Raw genomic sequence first — 27,770 nt, 5'->3', positions numbered from 1 at the left:
GGACTTGACGGAAGGTCACAATGAGTAAGAACCAACTCCACAGCAGAGAATATGAGTTATGTTTTGGTTTTTTTCAGATGAAGCTCAGGCAATTAAGACTATAAAAGTAAACATAATCGCAACTCATTCGGTGAATGGACAGTGAAGAAAGTAAGGTAAAACCAGCCTAGAGTTAAAGTATGGGAGTTTATATGAAAAGAATGGAGGAAAACAATACTAGAAATATCAACTGTAAGAACAGATCATAAGAGATTTTTCCAGCTGAGACGAATAGGTTATGGAACTCTCTATAGCGTTCGTAAAGAGTCATGACAGGGCCTTTTATTGAGTAAAGTCCATCTCTAGCATATTGTTGCTCTTGTTGTTATGTGCCATCAAGGAGTCTGTGACTCATAGCGACCTTATGTACAACAGCCCTAAACTCTGCCCTATTCTGTGCCAATCTCACCATCTCTGACATACCTGCCCCCAGTATTACCCTAGTCACTACATCAATCCATCTCATCTAGGGTCTTCCTCTCCTGCGCTGTCCCTCCACCCTCCCAAGCATGATGTCCCTTACCAAGGAATGGTCCTTGCAACATGTCCAAATTATATCAGACAAAGCTTCAGAATCCTTATCTCCAAGGAGCAGCCCAGCTTCACCCTCTCCAGGACAAGCCTGTTTGTTTTCCTAGCAGTCCATGGTATATTAAGTATTCTTCTCCAATACCACAGCTCAAAGGCATCAATTCTCCTTCTATCATCCCTAGCATCGTCCAGTCTCCGATGCATAGCAAGTGATTGCAAAGACCATGGCATGTATCAGGTGTACCTTAGTCTCCAGACTGACATCCTTGCACTTCAGCACTTTAGAGAGGTCTCTAACCACAGACTTTCCCATCGCAATACATCTTTTAATTTCCTGGCTGCTGGTGCCAAGAGTGTTGACTGTGGATCCAAGCAAACCAAAACTGTGAACAGTCTCAATCTCTTCACCATCCACCATGACGCTGCCAACTGGCCCAGTTGATACTGAGTCTCAATCCATATCGAAGGCTGCAGTCCCTAACCTTCCACAGCAAGTGCTTCAGGTCCTCTTCAGTTTCAGCAAGCAAGGTTGTGTCATCTGCATAACGAAGACTGTTGACGATTCTTCCTCCAATCCTGATGCCACATTTCTCCTCATAGAGCCCAGCCTCCCAGATAACCTGTTCTGCATAAAGATTGAAAAGGTATGGAGACAGGGTATAGCCCTGGCATACATCCTTCCCAATTCTGAACCATGCAGTGTTTCCTTGCTCTGTTCTGATGACTGCTTCCTAGTCCAAGTATAGGTTTCACATTAGCACAATCAAGTGTTCTGGGATTCCCATTCTTCTCAGAGTGAGCCATAGTTTGTTATGATCCACACAATCAAATGCCTTTGCATAATCAATGAAACAAAGACAGACATTCTTTTGTACTCCTTGCTTTCAGCCAAGATCCATCTAACATTACCTATAATATCCCTAGTACCACAGCCCCATCTAAATCCAGACTGCACTTCTGGTAGTTCTCTGTTGAAGTGCTGTTCCAGTCATTTTTGGATAATCTTCAGCAAAATCTTGCTTGCATGTGATATTAATGATATTGTTCGATAATTTCTACACTCTATGGGATCACCTTTCTTTGGAATGGGAACAAATATAAATCTCTTGCAGTCAGTTGGCCAAGTGGTTGTTCTCCAGATTTCTTGGCACAACTTGGTGAGCACATCTAAGGTAGCACCTGTTAACTGAAATATGTCAATTGGTATGCCATCAATTCCTGGGGCCTTATTCTTAGCCAATTCTTTCAAAGCAGTCTGAACTTCTTCCTTCATCACCACAGGCTCTTGCTCATATGTTGTTTCATTAAATTCTTCTGCCAATTCTTTCTGGTATAATGACTCTGTATACTCTTTCTCATAGCATTATCGAATACAAGGAATTGAATAATGCAATAGTAACCACTTCTAATTTTAGACACCTCTAGATCTTAGAAAGGTAATCCAAGAGAATGAAGAGATTACAGAACATATAACACATGCAAGTAAAATCTTGATGAAGATAATTTAAGAATGGTAATCAAAAGTATAATCTTAAAAGTACATCATTAGAGAACACAAACCACATTTCAACATAAAATAAAAACCTAAAAATATGTAACTGAACCTTATCAAAACAGGTGAAGGAAAATACAGTCAATACACCAAGAAAGAGAATGATTAGACATTGCAGATATTTAGTTAATCTGATAAAACAAAATGTGTATGAATTATTGAATAAAAAACAAACCTGTTTTGTAAAGGTACATTTAAATCATTTTTAGAAAAACCAAAATCGTCAAACAATTTTTGGAAAAACAAAAAGAAAACAAAAATCCTCACAACTAGATCAATAAAAACCATGGTAAATGGAGGAAATATTAAGGTTGTCAAAGATTTCATTTTCTTTGGATCCACAATCAATGCCAACAGAAGCAGCAATCAAGAATTTAAACTATGTGTGCAAATCTACTGTCAAGAAATTCTCCAGAGTGCTGAAGAATAAAGATTTCAGTTTCAAGATAGACCTGACCCAAGTCAGGTGTTTTCAATCACCTCATATTCATGTTAAAGTTGGACGACGAATAAGGAGGACCAAAGTTGAACTGATGCCTTTGAACTGCAGAGTTGGTAAAGAATGTTGTGTATACCATGGACTGTAGAAAACCAAGTATGTCTTGAAAGAAATACATCCAGGATGCTTCTTAGACTGGAGGTAGTGAAACTTTGTTTTATATGCTTTGTGCACAATATAAGGAGGGATTAGTACTCAAGAAAGACATGGTTGAGTAAATAGAGTGTCAGTGAAAAAAAAAAACAACAAAAAAACCACCAAACCTAAAAAACCTACTACCACAAAAAACACCTCCAAAAGACGGATTGACACAGTGGCTGTAAGAACAGGTTTAAAGCACAGAAAGGACTTTAAGAATAGATACAGGATCAGGCCATGCTTCATTCTGTTGTACACAGGGTCATTACAAGTCAGAGTTGACTTGATGACACTAACAACAATCACTGTGCTTAGACTATTCTTCTTTAAACGTGAAACTGTAACTTATCTCCCTGTAACATCTACTTATGGGTCCCAGGAATGTGTTTAGAAACTACAGAGAATGAGATTGTCACTGCCTCACTGTAGACCCCTTTTGCAACCAGAGAGCCCAGAAAGCTCTCCACAGGGTTCCCCTCTCCAGGCTATAACCCTCAGCTCCTTCAATAAAGCCTCTGGAGACATATGCAGTGAATCAGGACTTCCTCAATCCATCCCGTTCTCAGAGGGCAGGGCTTCTGGACTTTTATAAAAATGTCAGAAACCCAAGGTCACACACACTCTTTCAACCCCACTTCACATCATCTGTGGTCTACCTGAACTGTGACAAAAGCTAGCTTCCTCTTTCTAGAAGACAGATAACTGATTTTTTAGCTTAAAATGCAGGTTTTTAATGTCAAGTGCCATAGAGTAGTCAAGTAAGATGAGAGCTGACAAAATCTCAATGGATTTGATAATTAGGAAGTGACAAGTGACCTTGATGAAAACAGTGTCAATGGGCTAGTGAGAATAGAAGCCAGTCTGGAATGTGCTGAAGAGTCAGAGGTACAAAAGACTACAAGCACAAAACCCTTTTCTAGGCAGCTTGACTATGAGGACCTAGAAAAGATGACTGATTCCACTTTAAAAAATTTGTAGCAGTTTAACCTTCCATTATTTGAATACTAAGGAAGATAAACAGATGGACTGACACAGTGACTGCAGCAATGGGCTCAAGTGCGTCAGAGATGTTGAGGATGGCACAAGATATAGATCAGGGGACTCAAATCAACAGCACCTAACAACAGGAAGCTCATACTGCAGGTTTCAGTCAGTTTAGTCAGTTTCATTCCCTATTGTGGAGTCAGTTGCAACTCACAGTGACCCTCCACTGGGTTATCCAAGGCTGCAAACTGCAACAGGAGACTGTGCATCTTTCTCCTACGGAGCCACCAGTATCTGAACCACTAAGTCAGGTAGCCTTTGTGTGAGCATCTGCTACACAGACTACACCATCAGAGTTCCCTATAGTTGGAATAGTAAGAGTTTCTAAGACCGGGAGGAAGGCTCCTCTTAAAATATATGGGCACAGTAGCATTAACTACAACCGGTCAATTTCTTGCCACAGAAATTCTGGCTAAAGTCAAGATAATGATGGGATATTCAGGTAGGATGTGTTCATAAGGGAATCAAAGACAACAGATATGAGAAACTTGGATAAGCTTTTTAAGGAGGAAAGGTCAACTGATTGATAAATTTATTATTACCTTCAATTTTTATTTCATGTTCCTTATTCTTAAGGTTTGTAAAAATGCTTGCTGAGCTCAGCTATCCCACTATTTATTAAAGGGAACTCTGGTGACCTAGTGACAAGAAGCTGTGCTGCAATCCCGAAGGCGAATCTACCAGATGTTTTGCCTGGAGAAGGAGGGGCAAGCTCATCCTGTGCCAGTCAGACCCGATCAGATGGTACACAAAAAGAAAAACAAACCAAACCTGTATTAAGGTCTGTTAGTGAGGGTGCCATTGGAAACCTCAGAATCTGCACAGGTAAAGACTGCCCAGTAAAAGGCACTTGACTTGGAACACCTATCTTAATCACCCTTAGACAACCCTACTTCTTTCATTTGCCATAAACCAAGGGCAAAGCCTATTACCGCTCACTAACCCTGGAGGTGGAGAGTCGGTCAAAGAGAAGAGTACCCTCAACCAGTTGAACTGACACGCAACCAATGGGTTCGAGTGTGTGTGAAATTGTGAGGATGGCACAGGAAAGGAAGGGATTCATAGCTGTTATTCACTAGGTTGCTATGGGTTGTACTCAACTCGATTTCACCCACCTAACAACAGGCACCACCACTGGCAGAAAGAGGAGATCCCTCTTCAGTAGGATTTCAAGGGCAGACCACAGTTGTGGGCATTTCTACTCAGGGAGTAAAGATCCAGTCCAACAGGATCCTATCCTTCTCAGAGGAGGGCCTGTACCAAAGGGGCCAAACTAAGGAATGACCAGAGACATTCAACTTCAGATATGACTTAGCAGCAATTCTGAGTATTGTTTTGTACCCTACGCCTGTATGAATGAGATGGGGTCTGACAATCATAACTCTAACTCAGGAATCCCAGGCACTTGCATAAACATATACAGTCTGCAGACACTGTACACAGGGATTTAGGTTGTGACCCTCTAGATCTAGAGATCCCCTCTGGATCCTTCCTTGGATCCATGAGATGGATTAACACAGTAACTGGGGTAATGGGGGTTGGTGTGTCGGAGTCAGTGAGATTATGTCAGAAGAGGGCAAGGTTCAGATCTATTTGCATAGAGTCACAAGGAGTCTCAGGTGATGGCACATAACAACAGCCCCATGACTCCAGGATGTCAGCAGAATAGATGGAACAGATTCCAGCATCACCTTCCCAAGAGACACAGAACCAAATGGCCAAACTTGAACCCCAGGCGCCTCGTGGGAAGACAGCTACACATACGTCTCTCTAACAAAACTCTATTCTCGCTTGGAGAACACTTTAGTACTATTCCTGGAGGAAGGTGCGTTAGAGTTATCCTGTACACAAGAGAGGAAACTGAGGATCAGGTAAGGAAAGGGATTTGCTCAATCATACAAGTCAAGGACAGCACTAGGAATGGAAGCTAAGTTTTCTGACTGCACAAGGCACTGGCTAAGTGTGTGCTCTCAGTGCTCTTCAGAGCAAAGCCACCCCTGGGTACATGGCCAGGGTCAGTGAGGACCAAGGGTTCCACAGTTCTTCCAATTTGGAAAGGAAGAGGGCAAAAGTCTCCCAGCACAAAGGGCGGGAATGCTGTGAATTCTACAAGATACTGATCCCAAGAGCCACTGGCAGTGAGCCTTGCTAGCCTTCGGGCATAAATGTGCAGGCAGGTTTATGGTGCCCTGGTCTCCATGCAGCTGGAGTCACTGGGCACAAAGCTCCCCAACTGCCCAAACATCATCTGGCCATGCTTATTACTGTTGCCCAATGAAATTTTATGCACCAAGTCCACAGGTGTGATTTCCCCTTCTTTATTAGGGTCGGAATGACATCACCGATGGCCAATAGAAAAAGCCAATTATGTCCAGACCATAAAAAGGAACAGGTTTTTTTCAAATCAAAACTTCCTTCAGCTTCATGATGCAAGGGGCCTCCTTTAAGGAAGTCCCTTCCCAATCCTGCTTGTAGGGTCTATACCAGGGATGTGATCACTTTCCAAACAATGTTCAGGGCCATAAAGAGCCAAACCTCTAGCATTTACCAGGTGGTTCTGTTCTTAGCACATTAGCCCAGTGATCACCAGAACATTATGTTCTACTCTTGGAATCCTGGCTGCCTCTTTACTCCTCCTTTCTGAGGAAGTTAGAAAGGTGGGTTACTCCTTAAGTTCATTTAGTACCCGTTTTGCTAACAACAACAAACAAGAATGAAAGCAGCAGAGAGCCTTGAACAGACTTAAAAAGAAGACAACAGTGTGCGGAGGAATGGGGACGTAAGCATATAGCAAGAAGCAAAAAGAGCTTAGTCTTCCTCGGCTCACCTCACCCACCCCTCATTCAGCCCCACCAGCTAGCTGCAAACCAAGTCACTGTGGCTGGACCCAGACAGCCCTGATGGCAAACAGGTGTTGCTAGCCCGGCGCCAGGCAAAGAAAGCAGGGGAGCTCATTAAGGGAATGCCACCCTCACTAAAGGGTATGGCCAGGGTGAAGCCATTGTGAGGAGGAGCTCGGCTTTGAAGTTTAAGTGAAGCAGGCAGAGGAGAGAACTAGCAGTATCCAAGGAGGCCTACCAGAGAGACAGCAACAACCAAAACTAGTAAGACACCAGGGAGATACTCCAGAATGCTAGGTCATGGACACGATTCCTACGGGCCCTTTTCTCTCCTAGCTTCAGAGGAAACCTCAACTCACAGAGCTACATGTCACTCTCACTTTTTAGCAGACCCAAGTACTTAAAGAGGCTAGCAGAATTTCCAACCATTCTTGCTATCCTAACCTGGATCTGTCAATCCTTGATGCCCAATAGCTCTAGGTATGTATGAACTTGCGTACTAGCAGGAGGCAAACTATTCTGTTCTGTTATGCAAAGGTACGTAACAAGAAAAGCTCTGGCGTCTTCAAAATCATAGCTGAATCACAGAGCCAAGAAGACCTAGGCTTCTTCAAAATCATCATTGAATGGCAAAGCCAAGAAGAACCATGCTTGGTAAGGAGTAGGCCAGTGGACTCCAACCAACTAGCCAGAAGGGAAAAGCTGCCAAGGGAACACCCAGGAAGGATGACTGGAATGTGTCCCTGTGCAGGATGCTTATTTCAAACATTCATGAGGAACGTCACCAGTTCCACATCTCAGAACTGCCACAATTTCATATGCCTTTTTTCAAGTCCCATGGCCAAGTTTCAAGCAAGGTTCCATGTTGTGGGGCCCCAATATAGAAGTCCCACCTAATCAGAATCTTGACAAACAGCACAATGCAAACCCATATCCAACAAAGACACACCATCTCAGCCCCGGCAGCACTTAGCTGAGGACATAGCTCTTTGTCTCTCCTGTTTTCATTCCCCCACCCAGCAGAGATAAACAGACTTGAATGATAAACGGCCCGCCTTTCATGATCACTTTTCCTCAAGTTGAGGAGAGTAGCCTGTGATGGATGGGCTGGAATTTGGTTATCAGGAAGGGCTGTCAGCCAGAGGTGCCTATCTCCTCCCCCACTACGCAGGGCATCATTACACTGTGGCATCGGAGTAAAATATGACCAAGGGGAGGGAAGGAAGAGAGAGGGGAAGGCTGAGCTTACACACAGAGCAAATTGAGCAACAATGAGAGCAGGCACGATGCTGGGACGTTAGTTATCTGCCTGTGACACCTTTTATCTCTGCACAAATTGGTCCTTCTACCCCCACTGTATCTTCTTATACAAACAGAGGCGGACACAATGTGTCACCACAGCAACAGTGTGAGAATTTAACCGGAATTAGTGAGGGGGTCAAGCTAGGAAATAGGGGTTTCTCTTTCAACAGGTTCTTTAGTATCTTCTCTGAACAACCACATGAGGGGGAGGGTGAAGAAAAAGCAGATTCATAATTGAATTCACTCACTTGGCTGCTGCTGATGTATAAAAAATTAATGCTCGAGCTTCCTACTTATCAAAGCTGGTTAGTATCCATCTCACCTGCGAGACACATCATGTCAGAAGACACAGTGTGGGCCCAGCCCAGGCAGGCCTAGCAGTCAGTGTGCTAGCTAGCTGCAGGAATCAGCAAGAACAGGATGGGACAGAAAGATACCCAGAGACATAGCCTCAAACCAGAAACCCCTGTTAGAGACAAATAGGATAAGTGGGTAGGAAGGCCGAATGGAGTACAAGGGGAGTCACTGGGAGTGAGCCTACCAATGGCTGTTGACAGATCAAGAATACATCTGTATCTGAAGGGAGAAAGTCTTTTGGCTGCAATCTCCAATAGGAAAAGTCCACAGCATTTCTTTCCATTACCTCCTTTATCTTCTAGGCAGGCAGACAGACAGACAAAACACACACAGTGCTGTGTCTAAAATTGAGCATGTCACTGCTTGAAACTGAGCAGTGATGGCACCAGGAGCTAAAAAAAAGACCTCAGATTTGTGTCTTTGTGTGTGTAAATGGAGTGAGGTAGTCCAACCTCCACCTAGTACACCATAATCTACCACACTAACAGGCAACCTGGTCAAGTGACCATGTGTTCCTGGAAGTTCCATCACTTCCATGCCTCCCTATGTAAGGACTGAATGAGCAAACCAACAGAAACACATTTTATAAATAATAAAGGGCCCATAGGAGGGATTCTGGCAAGAAGGAGATCAGTTAAGACCAAACATGCAAGAGTCTTTGCAGATGCTTCCAGGCCACCTGCATTGAGAAGAAAAGTGCTATAGTTATGAACAAGACCTTGGAGAAGCCTTGCTGGGGATGACAAGCTGAGGGAAAGTTCAAGAACCACTTTAATATAGAAATGAAGTAAAAGAAGCCTGGCTCAGTGAGAGCAGATAGATAGACAGAGGAGACAGCTCAGAAATGATTCTTTGAAGTCAAAGAATCAGCATATAAACATCAGGGAATACAAGCCAATGGCCCAATTTAGACTCAAAACAGGAGAGCTTTCTATCCTAAAATGCCCACCACATATTTATGGACATTACCAAGACCCTGGTCCCTTAAGAAATAGAGGCTGGTTGAAGCTGATCCCTATACTCGGGAGCTTCCAGGCCCAACTCAGAGGATAACCACAACATGAAATGTAATGATTACTTCAGGACAGACTGCTGCTCTCTAGTGATGGGAGGGCAAAGCTGGGAAGCACTGACACAAACCCAACTTCAATCTCCTTTACTCAAGTTCACACCCAGAGAGAGACAGAGAGAGAGAGAAACTCTGTCCCTTCTCTGCCTGACCACAGCTCTGGGAGAATGTACTGCCGACTTCTCAACCCACTTTGCCCCCGTGTTTGCTCCTGTCCTTTGGGATGGCTGCAGGTTACAATTCCAACCACAGGATTCAGAAAGATGATACACTTGCTGGAGCCTGCAAAGGGTCAGGAGAGAGTAGTGTTTGAAATACCAGTGTGACAGCTGGCTCCTTGTCTGCCTCTTCTCTCCCAATCCCCTCCCCAAACTTGTCATGGTACAAGAAGTCTATAAGCAGCCCATCAGCTTTAAATATCAGTGTGCATGAAGCAGGAGCACGAGAGCGAGGGAGCGGGAAGCAGACAGCGAACGCCTCTGTCGCCACTGCCTGTCAGGGAACACTAATGAATTTCACCGCCAGCTTCAGATGGGGATGGGGGGGACACAAAGGGGAAGGTAGGGAGTTTTCGAAAGCAAACTCTCACAATATTAAAACACCTTTCCCCAAAGCTCTGTTAATAAATGTCATCACAGAGCTGAGAACTACAGCCCGATACCAGGTCTTCAAGGAAAGGGAGGGGTTGGGACAATCCTTGAGGTCCTTCCCAAAAGGAAAGGGAATGTAAATGGGAGGCTGGAGGTAGTGAGCTGAGCTTCCCAAGCAGACAGGTGATGTCTGGCAAGTCTTCCACCTCACTGTAAACACCTTCAGCCACAGTCACCTCATAAAGACCCTGTGATGCTTGGTTCAGAGGACGAGGATAAGGTGGGGCCCAAGGCAGCGAGAGACTATTGCTGTGCCTTCCTGACCAACTTACAACCCCTTTACTTCACATCAACTTCAGCCAACTCAAATCATAGTTCCTGCTAGAAGCCTCAGGTCAAAGGGTTACAGGTCATCCTTCCAGACCTGGGGAAGCAAGGAAGGTTCAGCTGGCAATCCCAGTAGGAGGCATAAGAAGTTTGAGGTAATAGTAATTCTCATTTTAAAGATGAAGAAATGAAGGGTGTGGGCTGTGCAAACAGTTATGTGTTTGGCTATTAACCGAAAGGCTGGCAGTCTGAATCCACCAACAGGTACCTAGGAAGAAAGGCCTGGCAATGCACTTCTTAAAAATCACAGTCCTTTAAAACCTCTACGGATCACAGTTCTACTTGATGGCAACTGTTCTGGTTTTTTATTTGAAGTACCAGAACATGAACCTAAGTCTCTTTAATTCTAATGACGTGTTCCTTCCTCAATACCACAAAGCTTTTTCTAAGCCTGAGCACCTCAATATTTCCTGGGTGTGCTCTACTGTCATGCTCTGCCCTTTCCCTTATTCTTTTCCTGCTGGTACAAACACACACACACACACACACACACACACACACACAGCCCGTCAGGTTGGCACAGGCCACAGCTGCCACATAGCACAAGGCTGGCTCTAGGCCAGGGTGAGCCCAGCCGGGCAGAGAAAACCCTGGGAGTAAGCCAAACCATCACCTGGGAGTCTCCACAGCTCAGAGGGCATGGCTGCAGGCGTAAGCCTTCCCTCGAGTGCCCTCTGTACAGCTCTGATCAGCAGTGTCTGATCTGGCAGCAACCTGCTGTGCAGGGGGCAAATGACATTTAATTTCCTCTTGTTTTCCCCATGGTACAGACGAAAGGCCGTCACCTGCGTCTGGATCTGGCGGCACAGCTGGAAATGTTCCCAGACATGCTGCTCTGGAGAGTTCCCAAACAGACAGCACGATACAAACATGTACAGAGGGACACCCCAACCTCCATGGATTATCAACCTTAAATCCCTATTGCCAAACAGTTGTTTGAAGTCTCCAAGGGGTACTTTATATATATATATACACACACACACACACACATATATATATATATATATACATAAATATACACACACACATATATATATACACACACACATATATACACATATATATACACATATATACATATACACACACACACACATATATATAGTGGTTCCCCATGCCACTTCTTTTTAGTCCACTTGCCAACAATCTCCATTTCTACTACATGGTGCCCACAAAAATACCAAAGGAAGTACACAGCACCACAAGCACTTCCCCAGTGCCACAAGCACTTCATGAAATCATGCAGGTTGTACCTTCCCAGTTCCTCCCTAGTGAAACAACAGACAATGGCACCTCCTGTGACAACTCCTCAAATTAAAGGGGCACAATGCTCCCACCTGTTGTGGCCACAGGACATGTTGGCACTGCCACTAGATCCGGCCAAAGCTCTCTTCCTCAGATAATATGGCAGAAGCCCAAGAGTGGGGAGTAAGCAGGGAAAGAAGAGTTATCCAGAGTACCTGGTGATAAGCTCAACTGATAAGCTATTCTTTCATTGGCCAGGAAGTTAGGAGCTTCTTAACAGGCTGATCTGTCTCTAAGATGCTTCATCCATCTCATGTTACTACAGTCTTGACCCAGCCTGTGGCCATCCTGACCCTGCATGCAAGCTGCCTTTGTATGGCCTACAATGCCCTCTGGAGGCTCTACAGAGAGGCATCCTCCTCCTGTTCAGGATCTGGAATGCTATCTGACCTCTACTCCCATGCAGGCACTCAAGGACACAGTTCCCAAGAACTTCCAGGCTGTTCACTGTGCCCTGATTCATTCAAGATGTGCTAGCACTTGGCCTAGAAAGAATCATGCTCTGTTCTGTAAAGACAAGCCAACGGTTCTGAAGGAAGCTCTGGTGGCAAACTCTGTAATGAGCTGCAGTGCTAACCTGAAGGCGGAGTGTCTCTGGAGGTCTGAACCTTCCACTGGCTCCTCGAGAGAAAGATGGACGGTCTTCGATTAAAACTCAGAGCCTCAGAAACCTCCTGCAGGGTCACTATGAGGCAGAGCTAACTGGACAGCAGTGATGGGGCTGTGCACCATGGGGCTTTAAGATTCTGATGGATCATCAGGCCACTTCATGAACTCGGGGAAGTGAAGGAAGAATGGGCATGGCCTTGCCCCAACTTTAAACAGAGCAGGTCAACTTTTAGGTATTTTGTGACATTGGGATTCTTTCAATATTTTGTTAAACTTTTTTTGTTTTATTGCTAAAAAACCACAACAATAACAACATAAAACCTGTACTCATTATCTCTAGTATTCTCTTCTGGGTTCTCAGAGAATTTTTGTGTCCACAGTGTTCTCACAGTCTACCTTACTTATCCTTGTGATCAGGTATGTATAAGCTGTTCTTTCTGTCCTGATCACTTGGTCACTCTTACAAGACTCAGTATAGTACTTACTGGGTCTGAAGAAGCCCTCAACACAGGTGGACTTGAAGCAGCTGCTACAGGCCAGTGCTTTTGGGGATACATTATGCTCCTTTAAAGGTAGTTCCAACAGCATGTTTAGGGTGAAAAGAGCTATAGTGAAGGTAACTGAAATTTACAAAAGATCCTAGTAAAAATGTGGCCCGTCTTAACACCAATCAACCTTCTAACTCAACGTTCAGGAGACCAAGCAGACTTTTGCATTGGACCAATCTTTTCCCAATATTTCAATAGGAAGTAATATTCATTAGGAATTTCTAAGCCCTCAATGTGGGACCATGGAAATATAAAATGATGTTCATGAGTAAATACTCAAGGTGTGTCTCCTGACTCCATGCTGCCCATAGAGAAGTCATTAGTCCCAAGTTCCAGTTAGAGGGCTAGAAATAGGCAAAGGTCCTTAGCTCTGTCAACCAAGCCAACTTCCTGGGCCTCTTTCTACAGTTGGCTTTGGAGAGGGGAAGGCAAGGGATTGTGCTCCTCCTAGCTAAAGCCACTTGTTAATAGGACCTAGATTCTCTCATCCCCAGAGAAAGGAAGGTAGCAATGAGCTCTCTCCCTCCCCCCAGCCCCCTGCTACACACACATGCCTTCCAGCAGGGCCAGGGAGAACAGCCATTAGTGTGTGCCTCAGCAGACAATGGGGAGGAGAAGTCTCTAGAGCAAAGGACAACTGCAGCAATTAGAATGCAGGGAGGTTCAGAAGCTATTTAACTGGGTGACCCCTGAGGTCGCTGCATCTGACTCCCATCCCTGGATAAATATTGTATGAGAGGGGAGGGGTGCGAGCAAGCCAGCCATCGGAGTACTGCTCCTCCTTCCACTCCCTTCCCCACCCCACAAGGCTGCCTCCAGCCACACATACTGGGAACATTATTTACAGCCCTGACAGTCAGAGCAATCACTCTGCTAACCAAGAGGGAATGGACAAAGTCGACTTACCAAAAATTGACTATGGCAATTTAAGGAGCCAGGGCTAGTGGGGGAAGGGATCAGAGCTAACACTCAGATGTGAGGCTTGCCTCCCCTTGGGTCCAGCTGGAGCAAATACTCTGTCACCCCCCAAACCACTAGCAAGGGAAGCTAGTTCCACCTGCAAGACAGTAAATCAGAAATGGGAACATGCCATCCACCTTCTGGAAGCCACCTAACAGAAGAAGTCCTGGCTTTCATCACTACTCAGGTGTTCGTTCCTCAGTAAAGAAAGGAGACCTAGATACCTACCCAGAGGAAGAAGCAAGTCACAGTTCCAGCTGGTCCCTCAGATGACCTAGAGGGAAAAGGCCAAGAACAAGCAAGTCCAACACTGCAGAAAGAGGTCAGGGTGGGGGGAGAAGAAGAGAGTGTCTGAGTGTAGACTGTATCTCAGCCCCCACATGGGCCGCTCCTCTAGTCCTGCTCTAATGCACCCTGACATGCCTCTGAAGACAGAGAGCTGCTTGCAGTCAGCACCGTGATTTGTTAGTAATTATTTCCATGGTGTCACATTGCTGTCACTCTGTTAACAAAGAGACAGGCTGCCTCAGGCTGCCTGCAAGAAAGAATCGAAGAGAAAAAGGCCTGTCAGGCTCCCAGTATTCTCCGGGCTGGCTTGCTTTCTTCCCCAAACCAATATCCTCGAAGGCTTTGGAAGAAACAATTTTATAGAACTATCAAGTCTGAGTTGTGTCACCCTTTAGCCAGGGACACTGAGAATTTATCCCACCCACTCACAGACATCTTTCCCAAAGCCTGACAGAGCTAAGCTCCGAGAGTCCACAAATCGTTTAAGCATGGCGCTCCCTGATCCTCACCTCCTAAGAACCCTGCTCCCTGCCGCTTCGTCCTCACTGGGGTGGTTTGCAGTCTCTTCCCATGTTCTTAGGAACATGACCTTTTTTGGAATTCAGACAAAACTGTAGTAGTCACTCTTGATATGGATGGTGGCTTGAAAAAACATGATGGCAGGCATTGTCCCTTGCTGAATCTGCAAACTATTGTTAAGAACTGTAACTGCAGGGGAGCTCTGGTGGCCTAGTGGCAAGGACCTGCAACTACAATCCTAGAGGCAAACGGCTCGAATCCACCAGATGCTCTGCCGGGGAAGGAGGGACAATCTCCTCCTGTACCAGTCAGATCTGATTTGACGGTACACGCACACGAAAATAATAAAATTAAAAACAAAACAAACAAAAAAAAAAAGAACTGTAACTGCCCACATGCAATTCCATCTAACCTCCAGGTGCTTGGGCATCTGTGAGGAGATACCTGCAGGGCTCCTCTACTCCACTGCCTGGATCTGCAAAGCACTGAAGGAACTAGTGGTTTGCTTTAGCACAAAGTAATGTCTCCATTACCCTGGCTGGGAATTAGAGGATAGATTGGCAAGCGCTGACAAAAGAGAGGTCACTCACCTTACAGGCATGGAAAGTTAGAGATTAATTCTCTCCTCTGAGGGAATCAGACTCCTGGATAGTGGAAGAGAAGCACCAATACTGAGAAACCCTTTCACTGCCAGACAGGCAACAGCTGAAAGGAAGATTAAAGTCCACAAATCTCAAAACACCTTGCAAAGACAGTACCACCAACATACATAACTCCTGCAGCAGCCCCCTGCATAAAAGAATCTGGACAAGGCTGAGATTCTTCTGGTATTAGGGCACAAAATGCAAAAGGATCCAGTTCAAGATGCTTGTACTAGAATGAATATAAGCTCCATGAAGGCAAGAAGTTTCATCTCTCTGGGTTCTGAGGGTTTTCTGTTTATCTACCTGAGGGTTCACTGCTGTACCCTCAATATTGTGGAACAATGCAAGGTACTTAGGAGGCATTTAACAGACATCGGTTAAAAAAAACCAACACATGGGTTGGACAGCAGAGTTCAAAGGTTACTCTACAGCCCTACAGTTAGACTTTCTAAAACAGGAGTTCAGAAAGGAAAAAGGCCAGTAAAGGTTCCAAAAGAGACAGGGAAGACAATGTGGTCTTCCAGGAAATGAATTAGGTGATAGAGATTAAACAGGTAGAAGGACCTAAGAAGATTCTCTTATTACTTGAGCATTTATATGGGTAGTCCATCAAAAGAATAAATTGTAGAATGGTCACACAATGGAAAGTTGTTATGTGCCATCAGTTGGAACTCACTCATAGCTGACCCCCCAGCAGGTTTTCAGAAGCTGTAAACAGCAAGGGAGATTTCCCATCTTCCTCCACCTGCCTCTGGGCTAGCAGAAAAACTCCTTACATACTACATTGCCAGGAATACTGTATCACAATAAATAAGCCAAACCAAAGCTATGTAACCGTGAATGAATCTCACTTATGTTGAACACAATGTCAGGCATAACAGAACACATCCATTAACGTACTTTTTAGATGAAGTAAATGAACAAACAGTTCTGTCCTGAAAAGGGTGAAACCAAACTTTTCCTTTAAGGTAAGTATTTTGAGACTCTGTCTCCCATACTTTGGGTATGTAGCCAGAAAGGACCAGTCTTTGGAGAAAGATATCATGCTTGAAGGGTCAAGGGACAGCATAAGACAGGAAGACCACAGATGACACAATAACTGGGCTAGTGGGGGTAAGTGTGTCACAGATATTAGACTGGCTCAGGGTAGAGCAGAGTTCAGAGATATTGTGTATAAGGTTACATATGAGTCATAGTCGACCGCACATAACAACAACAACAACAAATGAAGGTTAAAGACAAGCAAAAACTAACCAATTAAAAGAAGTTAAAAAAATTTGTTATCTGGCTGTAGGAAGGCATTATTGTTCAAGAGAAGAATAAGGAAACTTTCTGGGATTTAGGAATAAGTTCTTTTACCTTGTCCTTGGTAGTGCTTACACAGGTATAAACTTGTAGAAAATGACATCAAAAGCCAGCTGTTTACTCTGCTTACTTGTGTGTGTTTCTGCAGGAATCTTTTTTTAAAGCTGGCAATATTAAAGCCATGTTACAAGCCTTAAGGATATTGAGATCATTAAGGTCCCTGAAAATGGCTACATCTGGTTTTGAATGGTATACAGGAGTTAAAGTATTCAATGGTGATTCTAGTTAAGAATCTAGAGTGTTCTAAGAAGTTGATTGGCTTTTTCTTCTCTTTTTTAAAGAATAACTAAGGCAAAGAATTCCAAGCCAAGGATTGAGAAGTATTTCAAATGCAAGAAATGAAACCAATAAAGAACTTGGCATACTGGAGAAAAAAGAAAACATTGAGCTGATACTCGATTGATACTCAAGACTCACATAAAAAATTTAAAAACACTGATCTTATAAAAAACCCCAAACCCATTCGAAGGAAAATATATTCTAAGAGTAACAAGTGGCCCTTTCCCTGTAGAGTGTAGGAGACAAGGCCCTCCAGACTTCACTCTCTAGCTGCCTGAGGAAAGAGGGGACCAAAGAAGTGGCCAACACTTGGGAAGCCAGAAAAAAAAAGGTTCAAATACAAAGGAAGTGTAGCTCAAGTCCCAGGAGATGTGGCCTTGCAAGAGATCTATTCCACGCTGAATCTTAGGGAAACAAAGATGAACCAGTAAAGTCAAACCCTCAGCAGGTTCTAACGCTCTCTGAAGCGGCCTATCAGGACGTCTGCTGTAGAGCTTAGAACCAGACGCTGATCAGAATTCCTGTCACAGAGCACAGAGTTAGACTTCCAGAGACTCTTTTGAAGTGCCACAGCCACAGGAACGAAGGTGTCTTCCTGACAAGTAGAGAATGACTGGACTACTTGTAACTTTGGGTTAAAGTGAAGGGTTCAAGTCCTATAACTCTCCCTGCCAGGAATGAGGACTCCAAAGACCAAACTGAGAGTAGAACCTAGGAAGCAATACTTGCCTTGGGACCAACTAAATAACAAAGAGTATTCTAGTCATAAGTTCTGTTTGTTACAGGTCAACACATGAGGTACCTGCTGCTGTAAACATATCAAAGCTTGATCAAATGCAAAGTAAAGCATTTTTATCTTTTCACAGGGTTTTAACTGAGCAAATTCCTATTCTAGGGGATTCCTAGAAATCACTAAAGTGATTCCGACTCTCTGATACACTCCCAGGTGATAAGATGAGGCTGCTACTAGAGTTCCATCCGTCAGCCTGAAATGCTCAGAAAATCAGAAGACCAGAAGTTCTGTTTGTGAAGCAGAGACGCTATCTATCTATGCTTGCTGGCCAGACAACAGGGCTTCTAGGCCCAATTCTTCAGTCCTTCCAGAGCTCACTAGTCATCTCTAAAAATGCTCTCTGAAAAGAGAATATAGGGTGGGATGCCCACTGACCTGCAAGTCAAGGACTTGACTACATGAAGAACAGTCCAGAGATCACAGCCTGGGAACCAGAAGCTTGTTCTGGTGACAGGGAAACCTATGCCTGCCTCAGGATCCGCACACAGGAGATGGGATAATCTCCTGCCAAGCCCCTTTCCTGCCAGTTCTCAGCCCAGGGCATGAGTAGGTGGGGGCCTTCATATATTCCTAAGGCGGCCAGATTCAGAGGAAAGGAGGGGCACTCCTCACTCCTCCAAGCCAAGAACTCCAAGCCCAAGGAGCTGTCAAGCTAACGAGGCTACCCCACCACCACTCCATCTGAGCGTGGCAGGCTGCGCCGCACCACTGGCTTCAGGTGGTTCTTCTTTAATTAATGGCATCCCAAGCTCTGCAGGGAGTTTCACCCCACAATGAATGGCCCTCTCTCATTAGAGGCAGGCCTGCCATGATGTATTCAGGGCGAGGGCCAGGATTCATTTCCCTGTCTGTGGGTTGGGGATGAGAGGGAGGGAAGAGGCAGCAGCAAGAGATTTATATCGAGTGACTTGGATTAGCTGCAGCTGAAACATGACCCCATCAACTCAAGCTGCCTTCTTGGGGCTAACCCAATGTACCCCTGCTGACGAGAGGGCTCTAGGGAAGCTGAAGGGAGGGCAGCAGAAGGTCTAGTTCCCGTTCTCTCTAGGCTTGGGCTGTAACACTAAGGCCCTGAATTCCTGTGCAACCTCTAGCAAACCCACACTCCCACCCTCACCCCTTGAAGCCCTCACACACACATTTCCTGTGCACCGGGGCCAGTGCTGACTTGGATCCAATCTTGCCCACCCAGAGTACCTCTTCATGGACAGAAAGCTGACCCATTGGCCTCATATCCATAAGACGGAGCCCCTCACCAAGACCCCCTGATGGCTCTTCTGTTTTCTGTAGCAATATTCCTACTCCTTATGCATAAGCAGAAGCCCACAATATGGTAATTACTACACATACAGCAGATGCCCCCATAACTGCTGACTGGATGGTACCCAAGTGTGGTATGACACAGGGTATTTAAGCACTAGGGAAAAGGCAGGCATTAGTCTGACAGAAAAATCATGCTGTCAACCATCTCCTCACTACGGCAATCCATTAGGCTGAACCCTACTTCTAAAGTGGGGAAACTCTGGGTACTACCTTCTCCTTCCCTCCATCTCTCCCTGGTGAGGCCTGATAAGAATCTTAGGAGACTGAGGAGGAAATGAAGAGCTCTGAGCAAGATGGAAAACGGGAGCATTCAGCTGTCCACGTTTTCAATATAATTCTCACAGGCTTAGAAAGAAAAGCCATCTTGCTAACCTCACAGGGAGTTTTAGGGTTAGAAGCAAAGACACAACCTTATGAACTCTCTCCCTGCCCTGCGAAATCTCACTAAACTTGACTTTGAATTTTGCTTCTGCTGGGGGTGAAGATGGGGGGACAGGACAGGGAACATTCTTCAAGATTTGCTCTCTTTCTAGTCTTAGCCCCATTTGAAAAATCTAATTCATTAAGAGAGAGAGCCATCCCTCATGTGCCCCTGCTGACGACCAGAAGATGGCTGTGCAGGCCCGCTGTGAGCTGGGCGGGCCAAGGCAGAATGCCTATCACCTGCACACACACAGTCCATGTCATCCACGATTCTCTCTGGTTTGTGGAGGAGCACTCATCCACCTTTCGTTCCCTACTCAGAAAGAGATGTAGCTCAGTTCCGCTTTGCTAAGCCCTATTTGGCAATGTGTCTAAACACATGCAAACTAAATTAGTTCAGGAGGGGAGCCCACGCGCTTGCATTGACAGATAAAAGTAAAGGGAAATGAGACATGTCAGGACTGGCAGGGAGTTCTCACCCAAGCCCCTTCACCCAGGAGGGTGCTAATCAAAGGTGATGCCACTCAGTGCTCAGACCAACTGGCAGACCACGGGCAAAGGATGACAAAGGGTGATGGTCTCATGAAGTGAGGAGCACAACGAAATGCCCCACCACTTTCTAAACGTACCACAGGATTGAAGTGTCCACAGTGATATTTTCTTAAAACACATCTGAGGACACATTAATTTGTAGCCCCGCAAGGAGGTCATCAGGAAGCCCAAAATCTCTCCCCACCCCATGTCTTCCAGCTGCATATAAAAATGAACATCACAGTTCAGATCTGCACCAACACATCTAGCCTAGGAACCAGCAGCCCAAAGTGTCAGAGAACAGTCGGAGGCTCTGCCACTCAGTGCAGGGAAAGGACAGAAGGGCACTCCATATCACGAAGCCATGATCACAACGGATGGACATCAGATGGCATACAGAGTTAAACACATGGGTTCTAGAGTCAGACTGTTTGTTGTCGTTAGGTGCCATTCAGTCGAGTATGACCCAATGTATGACAGATCTGAACCTTGTCCTATCCTTGTGCCATCCTCATGATTTCTGACATTCAAGCAGCAGTCAGTGTCAATCCATCTGGTTGAGGGTTTTCTTCTTTTTTGCTCTCCATCCACTTTTCCAAGCATGATGTCCCTCTCCAGGAAACAGCCTCTTGAATAATATGCCCAAAGTATAAGAGATGAAGCTTTATTATCTCTGACTCCAAGGAGCACTCTGGCTATGCCTTTTCTGTTTGACTCAATGGCTCCAGCCCTGGAAAATCTTTAGTAAAAGACCAAAGCCTAGTATGCTCCACAGTTAAACCTAAATATGGTGGTGCCTCTTCTAAGACATTGTTTGTCTGTTGTTCTGGCCATCCATAGGATATTCAGTACTCTGCTCCAACATCACCGCTCAAAGGCATCAATTCTTCTTGTTATCCTTATTCATCGCCTACCTCTCACATTCACAGCAAGAGGCTGAAAAGACCACAGCCTGAATCAGCGATACCTTAGTCCTCAAACTAACATTGCTGCTCCTCAATAACCTGGAGAGGTCCCTGACTGAAGACTTTCACAGTGCAATGTTTTCTGATTTCTTGACTGCTGGTACCAAAGGTATTGACTGTAGATCCAGGTAAGATAAAATCTGATTCTAACTAAGAATCAGACTACCTAGGTTCAAATCCTTGCTCTGTAATAAGCTGGTTATGTGCCCTTGATAAATTACTTCTCTTTCCAGGCTTTAGTTTCCTCCCATGTTATATAACATGTGGTACAGAAAAGAAAAAAAAATTATATAAAGCTCTTATTTCATTGCAAAGAAGACTGGGAATGCAATGAATGAATATTAAAAAAGTGAACTGGGGGAAGCAGAAGGGAGGGAGTAAAAAGTAAAACAATGAATGAATGAAAATCTAACTTCTCTATAAACATTCATTAAAACCATAATTAAAATAAAATTTTATGTTTTAAAAAAAGTCTTATTTCAAATGACTGTCACGTAGTCATTCACTGCTCTCAGCACTGACTCATAGCTAACTGGTCAGCGGGGTTTTGGAAGCTGTCAATCATATAGGAGACTGTTCATCTTTCTTCAGCAGAGCTGCTGGTGGATTCAAACCACCAGAGAGATGTCACCTTTAGGTGAGCAGCACAACTCCTCACGACTATGCCACCAGAGCTCCCTTCATGACAATGGTGAGACTTAAATAAGGTATATGCAAAGATTAGAAGGAGGAGTGGCATCCACTTCCATAATAGCTTGCCTCTGGAAACCCTATGAACCTGGAGAGAGGATGAAAGGCATCCAAGCGTCGAGGACTCTCCTTCACAGGATCGCTATGAATCGCCTGCAACTCGATGGCACTTAACAACAACAACAACATGTGCAAAGAGAACAGCACAGCTCCTAGTATACAGTAAAAGCACTATCTCGTGCGGCTGAGTCAGAATCAGCGGGTTTTCAGAGGCTGTAGCTCACACAGGAGAAGACTGCTCATTGTGCTTAATAAATGCTCATTCTAACTTCGAGATAAACTTCTCCAGAGAAGTCCCAGTCCTCAGTCCTAGAGGCACAAATTTCTCAGGGTAGGCCCTTTACATTGCTTCCAGGATCACGCTTATCATCCATTGCTAAGGTCTGTGGGTCATTTTCCTCAGATCCCATAAACACAATGACGATGACAGAGAGAAAATCCAGAACCTTTCTGAATTAGCAGTATAGTTCTCTTTGCTTTCACACTCAGGCTGGTATAGGAAAGACAGTCAAGACTGCACAGAGCTCTCCCGAGGATGCCGGTCTATCTGTCCCTGTGGTACTTTACTCCAGGAAACAGCAACCTCAGCTCTTTGGCAGTCTAGACCCTGATGATGCCTCAGTAGTCCCCAAGGAGTGCATCTTCCCAAACACAGTGAGTAGTGCAATCTGAGTAAATATTTTTTTAAAAAATAAAAAGGCATTTTTTTAACTTTTATTGTGATTTTAACAAAAGTTTACAGAGTAAATATGTTTCAATCTCCAAATTTTCTAAACTTGCAATGCTTTAGGTCTATCTATATCTATACCACACCAGCAGGAGGATATATGTAGTTTGTAGGGTATGCAGCCCACATGACAGGCAGGATAACAAAGCCAAACGTCAGTCAGGCCAATGTTTACACACTCAACCTCCAGAGAGAGAAAACTTTTCATTTGAAAGCTGAAGCTGAGGCTGAGGCTGAGACTGACGTTAAGTGTCCTCTTAACAGATTGTGAGCAAGTCCCTGGACCCTCCTCCTCCAGGGTACAGTGTCTGATAATCCCAACCCTCTCCGAAAGGGCTTCTATTAGACTGCATGATAGGCCAAATGCACCTTCTTCCCAGCTCTTTCTCTCCCATCTTTCCCTCTTCCTGATCTCAGACCCAAATCATAGAAGAAAATCTTCTGGCCTTGCTTCTCAGCTACTGTGCTATGCTGCTGATGAACCTGCTCTTTAAGCTACAGGCTAAACGCCAAGATCCTTAAAGATGATGTCTGCAGGAGTCACTCCCACACTCTGCACCAATCTTGCTCTTCCACAATGTCAAAGATAGAACCCCTTTACAGAGAAACTCCCTTCACGGACAGCAGAAACTCAAAACACTCTCAGCCATAGTCAGTCCAACTTACAATGACCCTCCAGCGGGTTTAAGGCTGTAAATCGCAACAGGAAAAGACTGCCCATCTATCTCCCAAGGAGCTATTTATTGGTGGATTCAAACTGTTGGAGACATGCCACCTTTGGAGAAGCTGCACAGCTCACTACAGGCTATAACACCACCAGACCCCTGGACAACACAGAACAGGGAAAACTGGTGAATCAACACTAAATCCTGTAAGGAAATAAAGGGAAGGGAGACAAGGTATGAAAGGCAAGCTGACCAGGGGCTAACCCTTTAACAAGGGTTGTTTCGTGAACAAGTTTAGAAAAAAAATTAAACTCATGCACACTAAATTAAAACCCACCTCAGCAAGTTCTGCAACTATGGCATTAAAGCCAATGCAAACCTGGAGTATCAACTCATCCAGCTTTAACAAAAGATGAACACAAAATGATTTTGTCAGGATGAGAGCAGACTTCTTTTCTCCAGTGGGATTTCTGCTGCCACTTCAGTTCCCATTTCGCAGTGCCTGACTAATCAGGCCCTTTCCAATGAAAAGTGATGTGAAGCTGAAAGGGTGGGGGAAGGGAGAGAGGAAACAGTGAGAAGTGAAAGAGGAGGAGAAGAGCAATGAGGAGTCCCAGCTCCAGGAAACTATGCTGTGAGATGAAAATATTTGCTGAATTCCTTAGACTTGGTTAAATCTGAAAATGGATGTCAAAATAAAAAGCAAACCACATACTAACAAGTTGTGGGTGTCAATTTAACACTACCCTTGTCAGGCTAATCAGCAGACTTTAGCAGGCACATAAAAAAAGTTGATGGCTCTGACGAGAGGCATCTGATGAGCCTCTGACGAGAAGTTCCAGGAACGTGGATAAGCTGTGCACTGTCACGCAGCACTACTTAGGTTTCCTCTCTGCTGTTTTTATTTTGTTACACATTTAATTAAGAGCCTTCCCAGCAGTTACACCAAGTCTGGCTTCTGATGAGCAGCCACAGAGCTCTTCTCCCCACCCTCTCCCTGCCACCTGACATCTGTTTCCTTCCTGCACTCCATTTTCCAGAGCTTCTCTGGCTCCTAAGCCAGCCACCAAAGTTAGTCACTGCTGCTTCTACCCATGTCTCCCAAAACCTATAAGGTCTTAAAATGTAATTCTGTCAAATTACATGTCTATACCTTTTTGAGTCTCAGGGTTTATTAGCTGTTTTGGCTTTTCCCCACCTTCATCTATAAAAGGGAAATACGACCTCTTACTAGAGAAGGTAGTTTGGAGAACTGAGAACAGGTATGCACTCATCTAACTTTGGTTTCTTTTCTGATATGCTTGGATTCCCAAGCCATTTCCTCTTCTTGATTAACTGCATTATTTCTCTGAAGATGCAAAGTGGCCTCTAAGCTACCCATCAATAGCCATTCAAGGCCCAGCATACCAAGGGCCCTACTGGTGCTATAGGTCAGACCCAAATAAGAAAACTCCCTTGAAATGTCCTCTCCATGTCATGAGGAGAAGTCCAAGTCTAGGAATCAGACCAGATAATCCCTAACCTCACATGCAGGTAAGTTTTCATAAATACACAGAGACACACACTACTTATAGTTGGAGAGTTAGAGGCGAACATTTTAAACGACAGATGTTTGGGAAATGTACATGATGAAGAAAGAAACCAATGGAATGGCAAGAGCTATTCGTGAGGAAAAGGATAGCTGGATTGGGCCAAGGAGCCTTCTTCCTGGGCCATGGAAGCCCCAGAACTCTGGGCACGCAGCCTGAATCCCACCTGAAGAGCTCTTCTTGTACGGGTTCACACAAGTCTGTTCCCTGATGTAGGAAGTGCTCAAAGCTTTCCAAACCACAAACAAGAACCACAGCCTTTCACCTCATCACCTTTACGTGAAGCCCAACACTGATTCATATTTGCTTCTAGACCCAGCCTGTATAATTTATCTGATAAATGAGTGTCATCTGGGAGTACAGAGATATTCTGGACCTATGTGTACATCCCTAGTGGTATGCAATCTGTGTGTGTACACAATCTGAGGAGTGTGTACACAATCTGAGGAGTGTGGGAAAAGGGACATATGGATATGTGTTTATGTGAAGTGGGGTCTGCTCCTCCTCTGGGTTTACCAAGAGTTGGTGTTCAGTAACAGACCTGACATTCATACTAGGTACATAATTGTATCTCAAAGCCCCAGCGCTCAAAGACATAAAACTGTACTGTCAGACTATACATCCTGATCTGGTAAGAAATGTCACTCCACAGTCACTACTCCCCAGCTCAGATTAACAACACACCCTATAGAGCCTTACCCTATACTCAAATGTGTGCATGCATGCGCACATACACACAGAGAGTGTACACTGCTGTCTTCAGGCACAAAGAACATAGAAGTATCAATTCTATCAATCCTCAGCAAATAGTGCCCCACCACCTCTACCCCCTTTTAATTCCCAGGGGCTGTGAGAAACCAGGCATCCATGAGGACAGACAGGATGCAGAAGAGTCAGCCTAGCAAAGGAACCAATTCTGTTTTCTGTAACATGATCAGGAGAAAAAGGAGGGGAAAGCAAGGAGGATAAAGGAGGAAAGAGAAGATGCTTCAGACTTGGGAAGCTTTCTAGCAGCAGCCCTCTCATTCTATACTGGGCTCTGAGTTGGATCACCAGGGCCTTACCCAGATAGGAGGGTAGCACAGAAAGGACTCTGGAGCCAGGCTGCTTGAGTATGAACCCTGGCGCTGCCATTTATATGTCCTTGTGCAAATTACTCTCTCTCTGTACTATAACTGCCTCATCTATGAAATAGGTATCCTACAGTGCTTCACATGATTGTTAAATAAGCTATTTAAAAAACAATTAAATAGTGCTTATATAGAGGCAGTACAACGTACACAGTGTTTGCTTTTTAAAAGCAACAAAAAGCTCCAACAACAACCCTGCAAAGATCTTCCTTCTAGGGCAATAACACGTAGCCCAGTATTGGGAGAGCTATCCTTACAGTAGCAGGCCTGGTAGTGCCTTGACCTACCTATCCCCCATTCACCAGCAGGGTTTCCATTCCTCTTCTAATTTTGACAGCCCCACATATGCAGGGAATCCCTGACTCAGCTCCTGAGGGCTCTGAAAATTTGCAAGTCCTTCTCATACTCACATGACTTTTAAGTCCCAGTCTCCACAGGTGACAAAAATTGACTTGACGTTTGGATCTAAGAGGCCTTCCTTCGCCATCCACTCATCGACCCTCTGAAAAGTACACAAGAAAAGATGAGATTTTCCTTGTTCTTTCTCTGAGTTTGTGAAGAGCCACAACAGTGAACTTCAGATAAGCTGCTTGTAATGAGAGCTAGAGAAAATTGTAATCTTATTGAGCCCAGCTATGGCTCCCCTCTGGGCTCTTAGCCTTGACTCAGGCCTTTGGTGGTATGTGGAGGGAGATCCCTTCAGAAAGATCCCCAAAGGCCAAGTTTCAGAGAGAGAAGGGAGAGCTCTTCCACTCCCACATGGACGGGCGGCCCATCACGGACAGGATAAAGACAGGAACCAGTCACTCAGTCCAAAAACCTTACTCTAAGCTGGCCTTTCTTCCCATTTGGTCCTTAAACAAAGTCACAGCCTAGCACAGGTTGCTCTGGGCCAGGAAAATAAGCTGAGAGGAGTCCTGCTCCAAGCAAGAACTCTAGCCCACATCTTCTTTCACTTATTCATTTCACACACCTACTAAATGTTTAATAAAATCTATTGTTCCTATTTGCTGTGTCAGAAAGAATTTAATAAAAACCAGTCTGCACTCTCAAAGATCTTAACCAAATCAGTCAGAATCCACTTCACACCAAAAACCATATCTGGTATACGTGTGAAAAGACAGGCAACAGGTAAATTGGGAGAGAAGGCTTCATAGCCAAAGCTCATTTCTGAAAGGGGAAGTAAATTTTCATCAGGAGTTCCAAGGTTGTTTTGAGAAGCATTTTTGCTGGGCTGGAGTTCTATCACCCAACACTTGTGTTAACACTGCTCTGGTTGCTAAAACTCTACAAACTAATTTCAGACTTTGCAATCATCCTCTACTTAACTGAGAATTAAAATTTAGCAGAATGTTTTGAAGGCTCAATTCCTAGACAGTGAAAGAAACTGCTCCTAAACACACTGCAGGCCTGTCTTTCCCCTCCCTACCCTTTTGATCTATTCTATTACTTGCACTCACTCTGGAAGTACACACACTAAAATCAGTACATAAGAAGAAAATTATCATTAAGAATTTATGAAATATGACTTATTTTTCAGAAGATTCCTATCACACTACTGCTTATACACACACAGAGGATTATTATTTTTTAAGGCTATCCTGTATAACAGTCAAAAATACAGGATTGAAAGTCAACAAGATATGGATTTTAGTCTTGACTTTTCCATATTCAGTTTGTTATTAATTTGAAGTAATTTGAAAGTTAAGTCCTCTGAAACTCAGTTTCCATCATGTATTAAAAAGGGCAGGATGACTAACCTCCCAGAGTTGCTTTGAGAATTTTGAGATATTTAGAATATACTACATGCCCACCACAAAACAGATAGTAGACTAGGAAAGAGAGAAAGATATGCAGTTCATCATAATACAAGACGACCTATGCTGCTGTAATCAAGGATGCTTTGGGCAGAATAGTAAATGATCCAGGAAGTATTAAAAGAAGATGGAAGGAATATACTGAGTCATTATATAGAAAGGAATTGGCAGACACAGAGGAATTTAAAGAAA

At 44.4% G+C, this 27,770-nt stretch overlaps 1 protein-coding gene across 1 annotated transcript in view; it reads right to left on the bottom strand.

Moving 5' to 3' along the window:
* Window positions 1-27,770, bottom strand: part of ERI3 (ERI1 exoribonuclease family member 3) — a 176,826-nt gene that overhangs the window by 97,573 nt on the left and 51,483 nt on the right. The window contains exon 6 of the mRNA XM_006899009.1: window positions 26,172-26,263. Within this exon, the coding sequence (XP_006899071.1) occupies window positions 26,172-26,263 (92 nt within the window). The remainder of the gene's footprint in view (window positions 1-26,171; window positions 26,264-27,770) is intronic.

The sequence above is a fragment of the Elephantulus edwardii genome, unplaced genomic scaffold (genome assembly GCF_000299155.1).
Source record: "Elephantulus edwardii isolate Elephantulus edwardi_28Jun2011 unplaced genomic scaffold, EleEdw1.0 scaffold00243, whole genome shotgun sequence".
Classification (NCBI taxonomy): domain Eukaryota; kingdom Metazoa; phylum Chordata; class Mammalia; order Macroscelidea; family Macroscelididae; genus Elephantulus; species Elephantulus edwardii.
Note: the sequence above shows the minus strand (reverse complement) of the source record. Positions and strands in the feature narration are given on the sequence as shown.